The 15,689-nt window shown below is 44.1% G+C and overlaps 2 protein-coding genes across 3 annotated transcripts; both read left to right on the top strand.

Moving 5' to 3' along the window:
- The first annotated feature begins 65 nt into the window (after positions 1–65).
- LOC115788034 (serine/arginine-rich splicing factor 10) lies at positions 66–5,869 on the top strand. 2 transcript variants are annotated; one of them, XM_030740900.1, is made up of 6 exons: positions 66–233; positions 2,246–2,350; positions 3,240–3,343; positions 4,250–4,421; positions 4,502–4,555; positions 4,757–5,869. In XM_030740900.1, exons 1-6 carry the CDS (start codon positions 169–171, stop codon positions 4,971–4,973), a joined length of 717 nt encoding a protein of 238 aa, XP_030596760.1. In that variant the 5' UTR covers positions 66–168; the 3' UTR covers positions 4,974–5,869. The 2 variants fall into 2 exon arrangements, with proteins under 2 accessions (XP_030596760.1, XP_030596761.1); XM_030740901.1 differs by lacking the exon at positions 2,246–2,350 and adding an exon at positions 2,506–2,804 and having other exon boundaries at positions 96–233; positions 3,237–3,343.
- Positions 5,870–9,218: 3,349 nt separating this feature from the next.
- Positions 9,219–15,604, top strand: LOC115788033 (gap junction alpha-9 protein-like). The gene is made up of 2 exons (XM_030740899.1): positions 9,219–9,375; positions 11,214–15,604. The coding sequence occupies exon 2, from the start codon at positions 11,231–11,233 to the stop codon at positions 12,743–12,745; it is 1,515 nt and encodes a 504-aa protein (XP_030596759.1). The 5' UTR covers positions 9,219–9,375; positions 11,214–11,230; the 3' UTR covers positions 12,746–15,604.
- Positions 15,605–15,689: the final 85 nt, after the last annotated feature.

The following is a 15,689-nucleotide window of genomic DNA, read 5'->3' as shown; positions in this document are numbered from 1 at the left end:
TAAACGCAGAGGGCGCTGTGGGTTTTTTAAGCGCCTTATTTTACATAAGCGAAGAAGCAGGAAGGCGCTTTCTGATTACGCATGCGTTGCTAATTTTTTTCCCCGTTTGCAGCTTTTCGTTTCTCCCCCCCAAAAAAAAAATTCTTTCTGCTGAGTGAGTGTAACTTTATGGCCAGATACATGAGGCCTCCAAACACGTCTTTGTTTGTCAGGAACATCTCCGATGAGTCCAGGTGAGTCCCCGCAGAGAAATCGCCGATCGTCCACGAGCGAACTCGTGTAACAGGCAGCTAGCTGAGCTAGCCTGGTGGTCAAGGTTAGCTTGAACGTGAAAGACCGAGGAAACGCTTACCAGCAGCAGCGCCACATTTAAACTTTATATTATTCTAGGTACACGTGGCTTTGTTAGGGCTTTATAAACATAAGTAATGTCTCTATTGCTCTTTAGCCGCGCACTTTTTCACGGTTTTATTCAAGCTAAAAAAGCTAGCTGGCTAACCTGAGCTTATAAACACTTCAGCGAATATTTTAAAGAATGAAAAAACATAAAAATGTAGGTTTAATGCGAAGAAAATGGTGTTTAAAGGCCCCAACTGATGTTAGCCTGATGATTGTTGGGCCGCTATTAAAATTAAACATCAGTAATTAATAAGTGAACCGCTACCGCCTTTCAGATTTAACAGTAAGCGGTGTTTAAATGTGATTGGCTTAGGAACCCTCATTAAAACAGCCAAAATACTGACATCAACATACACGATTACTAATAAAAGGTCTTTTCAAAGTTGTATGAATGCGTCCTTTAATATCCAGCTCTGCCTACAACACAGAGGCAGATTAGGTTAAATCTTAGCACCTAACCTCACCGTAAATGTAATCAGATCACCTGAGTGTCATGTAAATATAGTGCGCCAACTTCCTGCTGGTTCAATTTTAATCAAGAACAAAAGAATACTGGTTAAATAAAGTGTAAATATTCGAATTAGTGGTATTTAGAAGCAGTAAAATGGGCCAGTCCATTAAAAATAATCACATTTTCTGCTTTTGCCTAAAAATCTCATGGTCCAAAGTTTGAACACACACACACACAATGATTGCTGTGAAAATGTAGCTTCAGATATCAAATACTTTTCAGGATATGTTTTTTTTTTTTTTTAAAGGGCCAGTCCACTCACTTTCAAACCTGCTTTTTCCCACATTGAATTCTAAAGTATCTCAAAAACTGTTCAGGCTAAAAGCCTAAAAGAAAAATCCCTGCCCTCTCTGATTAACACTGTTTGATGCTGATGCTGATCTTAATCTCACTGATGCTGTGGCTGAACTTCAGACACAAGCAGGTTTTGTATTTCCTCAGATTTACCTCTGTATCTGTGTGTCAAAGGGGACGTATCTGTTTATAATATGTCACTGCTACACTAAATAGATTTACATGAATTGCATGTTAATAACAAAAATTGTGCATATTTTAAAGGGACAGTTCACCTAAACAGCGTGGCAAAGTGTGAGGAGTTGCTTCTTCCACAAGTTTTGCAGGTGATTTACTGATGTTACTGAACTGTACCAGGCGATGAATCGTGTAAAAATTAAATTATCCATGAGCCCCGGCTGCTTTTGCCATGGAGAAAAGGCCAGTCAATTCAAAATGCTTTGGGATCGCATTTATTTTCTATGTTTAGCTCTCATCCACATTAACCAAATTAACACTTTGAAGCTTTTATGTACACAAGTCTTTTACCTTAGTGAACAGAAGTCTGTACACTTTGCTGTTAATTGTGGCCATTCAGTATACTTGAATGAATGAAACCCCCATTTAAAAAGTTTGTATAATCATTTGTATAAAGGGAAAAACCCTGAAGTTGTATCTGATAGTTGATCAGGAAGTGCTCTGGAGTAGGTCAGGTCTATGACATAAGTTGCCAACAGTTGGTGATGTACTTTGGTAAGAAGTGAACCACCTTTGTAATACTGTAGTTCAGGCCTCTGGTGTCTTTGATGGTGCCTAAGAGAGCTCCTCACCGTTTGCCACGCTCCCTCTGTTTAAAAACAGCCCTGCTGGGATACAGATTGTCTTTCAGCTTCTCTCAACAGGTGGATCACTTTCCAGGTAGGAGATAAACTAATGTATTGTGAGGTGAACTGTCCCTTTTATCTTCTGCAGCAGCTGCTCATCCAGCTGTTGATACTGGTTGATGTAGGTCGAGTTGCCCCTGATGGTCAGTTGAGTCATACTTGTATTTACGGTGTTCAGGCCTGAGGATTTGCGGCGTGAGTTTGGCCGCTATGGGCCGATAGTAGATGTCTACATCCCACTTGACTTCTATACACGTCAGCCAAGAGGATTTGCATACATTCAATATCCTTTCCCAATGACTTTGAACTGTGTGTGCTCATGCTAACAAATGAATTTCCTTTCAGCGGAGAAGATTTTTATTTTTTTATGATGCATTTTCTTTTTGCTCATAATTTGATTGAATATCTAACACACGTATTTCTCTGTTATTGCTTCAGAAAATGTAAAAGCGTCCAGTTGTGGAAACCGACCACAAAGAGTTACAAAGACCCATATAGAGTAGCTGTAAAGACCTGCAGGATCAGAGGGAGGGAAAAGGTTGAAAAGAGAAAGTAAAGCATGAAGAGGAAAAAGGGAACGGAGACAAAGCTTGGATTTGGATATGGCAGCAAAGAATGGGGAAAAGAAAAAGAGGTTTAAGAGGAAAAAGCAAGCAGGAAACCCCCCCGAGTCTCTCTGGGAGTCGGTTAAAGAGTGTAAAGATCAAGATGAAGTTCAAAGTCAAGCATGGGCAAAGGTAACAAGTCTGAATTATTTTGTATCCTCCCATCCACAAATTTGACATGACACCAAAATCAGCTTTCCCTGTGACACTTATGAAACAAGTTAATCCAGTTTTAATGTGTGTGATTTGTTTATATATTCACTGTCCTGATCCCTCAGACGTGTTTGAAAAGAGCTTGCTTCATCTTTTATCTCTTAAAAAAACAATAAAAATCAGCTGAGCGCATATTTGTTTTTCCACCTGTCTTACTGTAAGTTCACAGTATCTTTTAAAAATGTTCTACCTTGTAAACCAGGCCTCACAAATTTAACTAAATGCAACATATTTATGAAGTGCATGGTGCTTTATCTTGAGGAGCATTTTATTATTTTAGGAGGAAAAAAGCATTTCTTTAAATTTGTGAGGCCTCGACAAAAAAAACAAAGAAAATCCTTAACCACCCAGCATATTTGAGGACGTGCGTGATGCTGAAGATGCTCTTCACAGCCTGGACAGGAAGTGGGTTTGTGGTCGGCAGATTGAAATCCAGTTTGCACAGGGCGACAGAAAGAGTAAGTGTCCACTTCTGATTTGTATTCAAACACTCAACAAATATTGTTGCTGCAAATTAAATTTTAATCTGACTTCCAGTGGCTAGAAAAGAAGCGACCAGCTCTTTGTCATGTTTTTAAAAGGAACCCCGATTATTTCACTCTCCTCCCGAAGCTGTTTAAAAACCAGGAATACACTGATTTCCAATGTGATGCTGGTTTTCTGCCTCAGGTATCAGCAGACACCAGATTTATTTATTTATCAGTGTTGGATTAGGAAGCTTTCCTCACTGTTGCTACTTTCCCACCGCTGAGGAGCCGGTTCGCGTGCCAGTACTCGTGCTGTTCTCAATGAACCAGCGAAACACTTAAGAACAGGCCCGCGTTCCCACCGTGTTTCTGTGAACTGCTCCTTTACATATGAGTGTGGGCGGGTCCTCGTCTGGACACGGAAGCCGAAGCGCACAAACGTGGGAGAACACGCTCTCCTTTCTTGTGCTGCAAATACGATTTAGGGTCCAAACCAAACTACTGCAGCATCTGTGTGCAGCACAGAGGGAAACACAGACAGCGATTAGAACAAGACGACAAGTACGCACTTTGTGTCCTTTTATCTGTGATATGAACTGATACAAAGCAGCAAGTTCAGCCTTAGAGCCCAACCTAATTCACAGCCGTGAAAATCGCTTCGCTTTTTTCATGTAATACACATGTAATATGGTAGAAAAGTTGATGTTGAAACGGCAGAGTCACGCCCTTCTGCTGCTTTCGTCACGGGTTCTTGGTTCGAGACCAGCTAGTTTGCGGTGCCGGAATTGAACCCATTATTCGGCCGAGCACTGAGTGCTTCCACGGTGGAAAACCCGCCTAACGACATGTTTACAGCTAAGCTTGAACCACTTTCTCCTCTGCATTTCTTCTCAACAGCACCAAATCAGATGAAATCGAAAGAGAGGCATTCCCCTGGAAGATCCTCGCGGTACGATGATTACGATCGAGACAGCCGGCGCCGACGGTCACGCAGCCGCAGCTACGACAGATACAGGTCACGCAGCCCTTCTTACGATCGCCGCCGCAGACGTTCAGAGAGTCCTCGAGAGTGAGTCTGTCTCTCAGATCGTTAGTCGGTGGGGTTGTTCTCTTTGAAAAGGAAAATAACGTTTTCATTTCTTTCTTTAGCTCTCGTGGACGGATGTATGCGAGAGGGAGGAGCAGGAGCCGCGAGGACGAAAGGTACAGCTTCTCTCCTACACTGATTAATACCCAGTTCTCACGTACGCGGGTGTTTTGGTAAATGCAGCGTTTTCTGCCAGTTTTGGCCTTTTGTCCAAACATACTGTGATTACTGGAAACTGAGCATTTATACACATTTCTATTTAACGATGATTGGATCCACTGAGTGTGACGCATCGCTCTTTCTCTGCGTGTCTCCAGATACAAGCAGAGGCCTCGGAGAGCGTCCAGAGAGAGATCCAGATCACGCTCCAGGTCCGGCTCTCCACGAGAAACCATCAAACCGCCGTCCACCTCCCGATACGCCGAGGAAGAAGTGCGACAGACACATTCGCCGTCCCGCTCCAGGTCCCGGTCTGCGTCCAGATCTCGCTCGCGTTCCCGGTCCTGGGCCGGACACAAGTCGGGAGGACGCTAAAGCAGAACCCGCCCCCTCGTTAAACTCTGGTCTGTCAGACGGAGCAGAGCTGGTCGTTTTGTTAAGAAAAGCTGTTTGTTAGACATGAATGTAATGTTCGTTTGTAGAAAGCTTGTTTCCGCGACTTCATTTTAAGAACAGCGCTGGTCCTCAGCTTGGTTTTTATAAATAGTTTTGGTGATATTTCTCATTAGGAACACAATTCAGCGGTTTCTGCGCTCAGCCTGTCGGGAGGAATATACGGTCTTTTTTATATATACAGCCAGTTACTGATTTTGTTTTCTAAGCCCTATGCACCCGTTTTTGCTAAACAATCCCTGACCTTCAGTATTTTCAGAAAGTATCGAGTCTGTCAGCGAACCGAATGCATCTCCTGTGTGTTTTATAACAAATGATGCACTCTGTACTTTACTGTCGACCAGTTTCACACCTGTTTTTCAACTTTAAGCTTGTTTCACAGTGATAATCATCGCGTTGAAATGTTGCATGCTGAGTTACTCTGCAGCAATAACAGATTTCATGTATTCAGGTTTTATTTTAAGTTTAGTTTTATGGGAGAAACTGAGAAAGTTGGAGGTGAGAGTCTGCGGTTTAGTCGAGTACACGAGCGTGGGTGCTAAAATGCACAGATGGGATGCTGTGGTCCTTAAAGTGTTAAAGACTCACACAACAAGCTGACCTGTGTGGTGATGTTTTCTTTTTGTGCCGTTTCCTGTAAGAGTTGAACCCTGTTTTTGCTTCTTTTTCCCTCCAAATGATCGGTTCTCCAAACAGATGTTTACTTGACCTTGTTTATCAGAACGACCCGTGTCGCTGCATGTTTTATTCTCCTTCAAGCTTTACTAGGAAAAACTGTTATTTTGATTAATAAATGGGTAACTTTCAGTTAAAGGAAACACTGCGTGGTTCATTTTTATCCTTGCTTGACTAAAGTTCATTATTGAGCACAAGTAATTCAGAGTTTGTTAGAATACATGTGTGATCCCAACGTCTGTGTGGAAAACAGTCTGAGTGCAGCCTCCCCCCCCCTTTCGATTTCCTTTTAATGGAACAACTGAAATGAGATTCACTGCTAAGAGGCAGCCATGGATGAAATCGGACGTGTCCCATTGATCGTTTTAGTGGAAAAATGCATCAGTCAAATAAATAAAGCTTGGGGGGGGCATATCAACCATACGGTCACTGGTATGAGTCTAATCACACATGGTTACAAAAACCACAATGATGCTGCGTGTATGTAGTCAAAGGGGGTTTATGGGTTTCTTTGGGTCCCTGTCGCTCCCTTTAATCCACCTGTGCTCCACCGCAGTGGTAAATCTGGGATGCCAGTTATCCCTGAACCCCTAAAACTCCTGCTTGAACTTTGTTTTGTTCCTGCCACCTCTTAAAGAAACAACATGCAGGGATACGCTGGAACAGCTGATAAACAGGATGGAGCTTCATCTATTGATTCCACGGGTCTGTCTCTGTGAGCTGAGCAATTTACATAACCACTGCCCCACTATTCCACCGGCATCATGATCATTGTTATAATTAAAGGTGAACCGAAGGGCTTGTTGGACCTCAGACTGTTGGCCTGGACTCTTCTTAGCTCCTGAAGCTCTTTGTCCCAAAGATCAGTCTTCTGTGGGAATGTAGGAGAAAATATTCCAGCCTGCAGGGTCGTAACCGCAGATGATCATTACTGTTACCAGGACGTGAACCACGCTGCTGTGATTTACACCACCACCACCACCACCCTGTCTGTTCAGCATCCTTTTTTATTGGCTAATGTTAAAAACTGATGTTTAAACACTTCCTTTTTCATATAATGATTCACTTTCCTGGCAAAAATGGGGAACAAATAAAGATAAAGTCACATTGTTGCTTTAACCTCCTGAGACCCGAGCTCCTGTTTGTGATGCATTTTCAATTTCTCCTAGATATCTGTGATTAGATGGACCTGAAATGTTTATAAACTAAGCTTCCTCTTTGAACAGGAAGTTGTATTTTGTTACATGGTTGTTACATATTTGTGAGGAAAAAATGATGTCCTCAGATGTGGACACTGGGATTATTTTATAGCATAACACAACAAAAACAACATGACTTAACAAAGTATAAAATATTATTGAGCACAATGAAGTATAAGGTGTAGCAAAGCCAAAATGTAATGTCCCCATATGTGGACGCAGGGTCTCAGGGGGTTAAACGCTCATATGAGCTCAGAATTTCATAATCAATGAACCCCATGTAACTGAATACACACTGATTAGGTATGACATTATGAGCACTGACAGGTGACGTGAATCACACTGAGTGTCTTCACTGTAGCACCTGTTAGTGGGTGGGATCTATCAGGAAGGAAGTGAACATTTTGCCCTCAAAGTTTATGTTTTAGAAGCAGGAAAAAATGGGCAGTGTTAAGGATCTGAGTGAGTTTGATGAGGGCCGAATTGTGATGCTAGACGACTGGATCAGAGCATCTCCAAAACTGCAGCTCCTGTGGGGGGTTCCCGGTCTGCGGTGCTCAGTATCTATCAAGCTGGGTCCAAGGAAGGAACAGTGATAAACCAGCCACAGGGTCATGGGTGGTATAGGCTCACTGATGCTTGTGGGGTATGAGGGCTGGCCTGTGTGGGTCGAAAGTTCATGTTGGTTCTGATAGAAAGGTGTCAGAATACACAGAGCATCACAGTTTGTTGCGTATGGGGCTGCAGACAATCATGGTGCCCGTTCTGAACCGTCACCTGCTGAAAGCACCAACAATGGGCAGGTGAGCATCAGAACTGGACCACAGAGCAATGGAAGAAGGTGGCCTGTCTGATAAATCATTTTCTTTTACATCGCGTGGATGGGCGGGTCAGTGTGCGCTGCTTACCTGGGGAACACCTTTCACCGGGGTGCACTGTGGGAAGGAGAGCCTGCGGAGGCAGTGTGATGCTTTGGGCAACGTTCTGCTGGGTAACCTTGGGTCCATCCATCCATGTGGATGTTCCTTTTTCATGTACCACCTTCCTAAGCATTGTTGCAGAGCATGTGCACCCTTTCATGGAGACAGTATTCCCACTCTTTCAGCAGGTAATGCTCCCTGCCACAAAATAAAAATGGTTCAGGAATAGTTTGAGGAGCACAACAACAAGTTTGAGGTGTTGACTTGGCTTCCAATTCCTCAGATCTCAATCCAGTTGAGCATCTGTGGGATGTGCTGGACAAACAAGTCCATCTCTATGGAGGCCCGACCTCACAACTTCCAGGACTTAAATCAGGGGTGGGCAACTCCAGGCCTCGAGGGCCGGTGTCCTGCAGATTTTAGATGTGTCCCTGATCCAACGCACCTGAATCAAATAGTTGAATTACCTCCTCAGTATGCAGTGAAGTTCTCCAGAGTCCTGCTAATGACTTCTATATGTGATTCAGGTGTGTTGCATCAGGAACACATCTAAAACCTGCAGGACACCGGCCCTCGAGGCCTGGAGTTGCCCACCCCTGATTTAAAGGATCTGTTGCTCACATCTTGGTGCAGATACCACAGCTCACCTTCAGGGGTCTAGTGGAGTCCGTGCCTCGATGGGTCAGGTGGTCATAATGTTATGCCTGATAGGTGTACGTCACCAACATCTCAGAACTGTTTCTGGGGGGTAACCATTTATGTATGTACATTTAGTCTAAATATGAATATAAACAAATATGGAGTTGCCAGGCAGGAGGAAAAGAGGAAGACCACAGAGGAGATTCATGGATGTAATGAAGGAGGACCTGCAGAGGGCTGGTGTGACAGCGGAGGGTGGGAGGGATAGGATAAGATGGAGGCAGATGATCCGCTGTGTTGACCCCTAAAAGGGGCAGCTGAAAGGAGTAGAAGAAAGCTGGTCTTCAGTTAGCTTTTTTTTGTCCTCAGGGAAGATCCCAAATATATTTGACACTGATGCATCTGCTGTTTAAAGAGGAATATTTAGGATTTCGCCCAATTCCCAGCAAGGAGGCCAACCCAGTGCACCAGTTCTGTCCTGTTTTCATCTCAGTTCAGAGGATCAAACCAGTTCACAGTCCTCTGGGTTCAGCCCGATACGGGCGACAAAGCATTGAACACTTTGGAGCACATTTCACCCCTGATGGCTTGCAAAAACTGGCAGGCAGTCCATTCATTCTGCTGCGAGGTAAATGGCAGCAGACCGCTACCACAGTATTGACTGATTTGGTGTTTCACGCCCTATAAGTCGAGAACAGTTAGTGCCTGCTCGCCTCATTTGTTTTTGTCCAGTTCATAACTAACAGCAGGGAGTTAAATCTGTCCCACTGTGATGATTTTACCTTTAAAAAGACTTTAAAAATAAAGAAAAGATGTTTTTATAGGTTGGAAATCAGCAGCATCACTGCAAAGAAATGCCTTTATGGTTACATTTCATATGGAAGATAAAAGGTGAGTCACCTTTTTTTTTTTTTTTAAATGAAAAGGGGCTAAATTTTTTATTATGTATTTGATTTGACTGGTGGTGTGTGATTTTAATAATTTATGAATGCTACAAAATATTGGTGACACAAATGCATTCAGTTTAATATTGTCTGAGCAAATTAGTTCAGTTGCAACTGGGTAAACTGGATAAACTGGTGTGATGGAAGAAGCTCTGGATCTTTTATTTTGAAGGAATGATACTTATATTTAAAATAAGCGTGCTTGTATCCGGAGTGAAAGTCATGATTAAATTATCACTGACGCATCAGCATGAAAGAAGCAGTTTAAAGATGATTTCTGCCCCTGTTTCCTCCTCAGCGATCGTTTTGAATATCAGCTTTACTGTCTAAAATATTATTCTAAACAGGTAACTGAGGCTCTTATTTTCTTACACCTTATTTTCCACAGGTTATTCTCAGAAATAGCTTTGTGTCCCCTGCTTATCTAATTTTTAATTAAACTGGTGACTGATAAATGATTAGACAGAGTTCTATACATTAGAACAGTGATAAATGTGATTTTCTTTTCTAACCTTAAAGAATCAGCACCTATTGATGCACTTTTGGAAAGTGACTTATTTTCACGTTTGACAACGAGAAGCAGCAGGCAAATATTAATTTGTCTAACTGTGGATTTTGCACCAACATCATTTCTCCCAAAGAGCTATTAGCTGAAACCTGGCATGTCTCAGCATGGTGTGCAGTGTGTCCCTCAGGAAACTGGACAAGTGAGAGACCTACAACAGCAGATGAACAGAATCTGAAAGTCACGTCCTTAAGAAAAAGGAATAAAGACCTGACACAACCTGAGAGATGCATCTGTCCCCTGAAGCCTCATCAGAGATGGGCTCAGTGGATAGGAGGCTGAGGTATACCAGACTACACAAGAACTGGACTGAAAATCAGAAGCAGCAGGTCTGATGGAACGATGAATCCAAATATCAAATGTTTGGTTTAAATTGTGCTCAGTATGGAGGAGGTCTGGAGAGAAGTACAACAGTGGGCATCTATCTGTAAAACCCGTTGGAGGCTCTCTCGTGGTTTGGGGCTGAACTTCAGTCAGTGGTGTTTCAGATCTTCTCATAACGAAGGAACTATGAATGTATTCAAGTATCATCAGATTTGGATCCACCACACAACACCAACTGGAACGAGTCTGACTGGCTTCATTCTTCAGCCCAATGCAGCAAAAGCATACTTGGATGGAAAAGCACCATCAGTCACAGACTGGCCTCCTCAGGGCCCGAATCTCAACATTTTTAAAGCAGTTTGGGATCATTTTGGCAGAGAACAGACCAAAAGGCAGAAACATCCAATGAAGAGCTTTGAATGTCCTTCAAGAAGCCTGGAGAAATATCCCTGAAGACTAATTAAAGAAGTTATAAGAGAGTCCAGGCTGTAACTCTGGAATGACCACCTTTATTCTGAAAGGATTATAGAAACTCAGTTTTTGCCTGCATTTCCATCTATGTTTGCACACGTCTCAGTATATCGCTGCATCTAATTCCCAGTTTCCTGTATATGATATAAAGAAATGAGAGGTGGCTCATGACTTTTGCACAGTGTCATCCACATCAGGCTATGCTATAAAGAGCTTCAACACAGGAGATTTGACTATTGCAGATCAAGCATAACTTGACAGATTTGACTCCTTAACCCAAAAATTTAACTTGAAGGGTTCCCATTTTGATGGGTGTGGTGTGGTGTGGGTGTGTGGGTGTGTGTGTGTGTGTGGGGGGTTGTGTTACACTTCATGTAAAAGTGAATTGCACTATCTTAATTAGTTTCTCTATTTATTTGTTCCAGAGCTGCTATAGTAAAAAATGGGAGACTGGAACTTCCTCGGAGGGATCTTGGAGGAGGTGCACATCCACTCCACCATGGTCGGCAAGATCTGGCTGACTATCCTGTTCATATTCCGAATGTTGGTCCTGGGCGTCGCCGCAGAAGACGTTTGGAATGACGAGCAGTCCGACTTCATCTGCAACACTGAGCAGCCTGGATGCCGCAATGTATGCTACGACCAGGCCTTCCCCATCTCCCTCATCCGCTACTGGGTGCTCCAGGTGATTTTTGTGTCCTCGCCCTCTCTGGTGTACATGGGTCATGCCATCTACCAGCTGCGCGCTCTGGAGAAGGAACGCCACTGCAAGAAGGTGGCTCTCCGGCGGGAGCTGGAGGCGGTGGATGCAGAGCTGACGGAAGTGAAGAAGAGGATTGAAAAGGAGATGAGGCAGCTGGAGCAGGGGAAGCTCAACAAAGCTCCGCTGAGGGGCTCCCTGCTGTGCACCTACGTGGCCCACATTGTTACCCGCTCTGTGGTGGAGGTGAGCTTCATGATGGGTCAGTTCATCCTCTACGGGCACCGCCTGAACACTCTTTACAAGTGCGAGAGGGAGCCGTGCCCCAATGTGGTGGACTGCTTCGTCTCGAGGCCCACAGAGAAAACTGTTTTCATGATGTTCATGCAAGCTATCGCCTGCATCTCCCTCTCCCTCAGTCTGCTGGAGATCATGCACCTGGGCTTCAAGAAGATTAAGAAGGGCATCCTGGACTTCTACCCTCACCTGAAGGATGACCTGGATGATTATTATGTCAAGTCGAAAAAAGACTCGGTTGTGCATCAGGTTTGCATTGGAACGTCCGTGGGACGCAAGACTACAATCCCCACAGCACCAAGTGGATACACGTTACTGCTGGAGAAGCAAGGCAACGGACCCAACTACCCTCTCCTCAATGCCTCCTCCGCCTTCGTCCCAATACAAGGAGACCCCGGTGGAAAGCCGGACAGCCAAAAGGAGGGCAAGGAAGGAGTGCCGAGCCCCACGGAGCACAACAGCAACTCCAACAACACCAGCAGTGAGACGCGCTCTCCTCCTTCAGACAAACAGGAGGAACGAGAAGATCAATCCCCGCCGCATCACGAGGACCTGGAGAGGGGCAGATCTGAGTACCCCACCCTGCCTGTTTCAGATGCCTCCTCCAGCACAGCACTGTCAGGCATAGCGAGAAAGACACGAAGGATCACCCCACCGTGGAACTGCTCCACACTGGTGGAGGGAAACGGCTCGGACAGCGGAGACTCCTACAACGGGAACAACAGCATGAAGCTACGCAGCACCAGCAGCAGCTGCGGAGGCCCCAGAGCGAGGATCCTCTCCAAGTCGGAGATTAAGAGGCCGAGCAGGTCCCAGAGCCCGGATTCTGCGGGGGAGCTCAGTTCTGTATCTCGACACAGCCGGGAGAGCAACAGCCCCGCCGCCTCCCCTCCGAACCGCCGAGTGTCTGCAGCGAGCAGCACCAGCAGCAGGCGAGCCCCGACCGACTTACAGATATGAAGCTCCTACTGTTTAACTGCAGATTCTCCAGACGTTTGAATGCAAGCTATTAAAATACTGTAATACTGCACCTTTGACACAGTTTAGGCTTCTTTAAAAGACATTAAACAAGCACAAACAGCCAGCAGAGATTACATTGGTACCACCAAAGAGGAGAATTTTTCCAGTCCTAGTTAGAAAGAGGATGTGAGGCACAAGGACAACCTGCAGTCTTAACACCTACTCTTCCTCTTAGAGGGCTTCAAACTACGATGTCTTTTTTCCCTCATATTTCCAGGTCAGTTTCAGGCATCCAGATTGAGCTTCAACCCTCAAATGATCAAAACATGTTGGCAACTTACATAAACTCGTGATATTTTTTTTTGAGATATTCTGAAATGTTTTAATGCTTAGATAAAACACTGAACGACTGAAGTGAAACATGCAGCCGATGCTGAATTATGCTAAAATCCATGAATTTTGGTAGATATCACAGGTAGGAATGGGTCCTTGTTCCAAAAACCAAGAACCTTCTGTCAGAAGATGTTGACCTTTGTGTCTGTATGGCGCACTGTGACATTTAATTCAATTTATTTATATAGCGTCAAAGCAGCAAAGAGTCACCTCAAGGCATTTTATATTGTAAGGTAAAGACCCTACAATAAACCCATCTACTTAAATCCTTGATTAACTTTTCATTTTTTTTACATTTACCATTAAAATAAAGGGTTGTTGTTCATCCACAGACAGTATAAAAGACGGACGTAGCCGCTGTCGCTATTTGGTGTTTGGAAACCAGATGTGACAAGTTAGCCAAGAAGCTGTCAGTCACAAAAGCCAATAAACATTTCCTGGATAATCCTTTTAGGATGACCATAATTTAAAAAATTAACTTAATGATTTATTCGGTATGACTCAACCTGAGTGACTGAACCCATAAACTCATCAGGGGAGTGTTTACAGAGCTCAGGGTGGAGGTTCGATTCCCCCATTGAATTCCATTAGAGCCAAAGTCATTTTGAAACCGTGGGTATCGCCCTCTGGTGGCCTTTAGAAAGAATGCAGGTTTAAAGTACTTCCACATTGGCTTCACTTCCCATGTTTTATACTGTCTGACAGTTTGTCACAGAAAAGTCTGTTTGCATGAGTGGAGCGCTCTCTGTTGACCTTGATTTCAATAGCAGTACTGACTGAGTAGGATTATTTACCTCATTGACATAATGATGCCTTTATGGAGTTTTTTTTCTTCAGTTTGCCTTTTGAGACTGTGAGGCTCCGCTGGCTGGTGAATGGACTGGCTCTCATACAGCGCTTTTCTACTCGAGCACTCTATTTACAACACGCCTCATTCACACAAGCACTTTTTTCTTTGCCAAAGTGCTTTCATTCACACACATTCACTCTGATGAACACATTGGAGCAGCTCGGGGTTCAGTATCTTGCTCAAGGATACTTTGCTATGCAGACTGGAGCAGTCAGGAATCGAGCCACCGACCTTATGATTAGTAGGTGACCTGCTCTACCTCCTGAACTACAAACACTTAAAGGTGGTTGGAGGTGGGAGGCTATACTTTGCATGTGTGTGTCCTAATTATGGTTTTAATAATCCCCCCACCCCCATAGAAGTGCTCTATGACTGAGGTTCAAACTGAGCATCTGAATAAGGAAGAAAAGTGATTTAAGTGACTTTGAATGGTTGTTGGTGCCAGACAGGCTGGTCTGAATATTTCAGAACATGCTGGGATTTTCCCACAAAACCTTCTCTACAGTTTATAGAGAATGGCCTGAAGAAGAGTCGCCGCCAAAGCATTCCACTGCTAGTTGTACCCTGTATGACCACGCATGTGACAAATAAACTTTGATTTGATAAGATCAGATATCCAGTGAGCAGCAGTTCTCTCGGTGAAAATGCTGATGTCAGAGTTCAGAGAATGAGGCGACTCCTCTGAGCTGACAGGAAGGAAGCAGACACTCAAATAACCACTCAGTACAACCAATGCATGCAGAGGAATGTCTCTGAACAGAAAACATGTTGAACCTCGAAGCGGATGGGCTGCAGCAGCAGAAGACCGCACAGGATGCCACTCCTGTCAGCTAACAACAGGAAACCGAAGCCACAGTTCGCACACCCTCACCAAAACGGACAAGATTGGAAAAACGTTGCCTGGCTTGATGAATCCTGATTTCTGCTGCAACACTTGGATGGTAGAGTCAGGTGTAAACAACATGACAGCAGGGATCCATCCTGCCTTGTCTCAGTGGTTCAGACTAGTACTGGTGGTGTAACTGTGTGAGAGCTCTTTTCTCGGGACACTTTGGGCCCTTAGTACCAACTAAGCATAATTTAAACACCACAGGATAATGTGCCATGTCACAAATCTCAGATCATCGCACATGTGCCAAATAAGTTCATTGGACTCAAATGACCTCCACAGTCACCAGATCTCAATCCATTACAGCACCTCTGGTATGTGGTGGAACAGGAAAGAGGCATCATGGATCGCAGCAACTGTGTGATGCTGTCATGTCAATAAGGACCAAAATCTCAGAGTAATGTTTTTTTATGGCAGCTCTGAAGGCAGAAAGGGGGTCCTTTCTGTACCAGCAAGATGTGCCTAATAAAGTGGCTGGTGCGAGTACAGCTGAGGCCCTGAATGACTTCACCTGCTCATTGAAGGTTAATGGTTTGGCAGAATAAACAGGATGGAAAACTGTGGTGCACCCAAATACTTTTCAGTGAATTCATCCAAGATGAAGCTTTGACATCACACGTAAAGATTTCCCATCAGGCCGGTGAGCAGCAGTGCCTGAATTTTTTTATTAATTTTTTGAGAAATATTTTTTTTTTATTTGACACTCCATCCTGAAGTTGATATTAATTCAAAATGTCGTCGGCAAACAAAGATTTTAGAGATTTATTTCAGATGTACGTGAGCAGAGTCGAGGACCTGTCGTCAGTTCAGGA

The sequence above is a fragment of the Archocentrus centrarchus genome, chromosome 11, assembly GCF_007364275.1.
Source record: "Archocentrus centrarchus isolate MPI-CPG fArcCen1 chromosome 11, fArcCen1, whole genome shotgun sequence".
NCBI lineage: Eukaryota > Metazoa > Chordata > Actinopteri > Cichliformes > Cichlidae > Archocentrus > Archocentrus centrarchus.
The sequence above is the reverse complement of the archived record's forward strand: the minus strand, read 5'-3'. Positions and strand labels throughout refer to the sequence as shown.

Bases quoted from the DNA above. Each gene is read 5' to 3' on its own strand.
- LOC115788034 (XM_030740900.1), top strand. From the start codon at position 169: ATGGCCAGATACATGAGGCCTCCAAACACGTCTTTGTTTGTCAGGAAC. The intron at 234-2,245 runs GTGAGTCCCCGC...TACGGTGTTCAG, and splicing joins AACATCTCCGATGAGTCCAG to GCCTGAGGATTTGCGGCGTG. The intron at 4,422-4,501 runs GTGAGTCTGTCT...TTCTTTCTTTAG, and splicing joins CGTTCAGAGAGTCCTCGAGA to CTCTCGTGGACGGATGTATG.
- LOC115788033 (XM_030740899.1), top strand. From the start codon at position 11,231: ATGGGAGACTGGAACTTCCTCGGAGGGATCTTGGAGGAGGTGCACATC.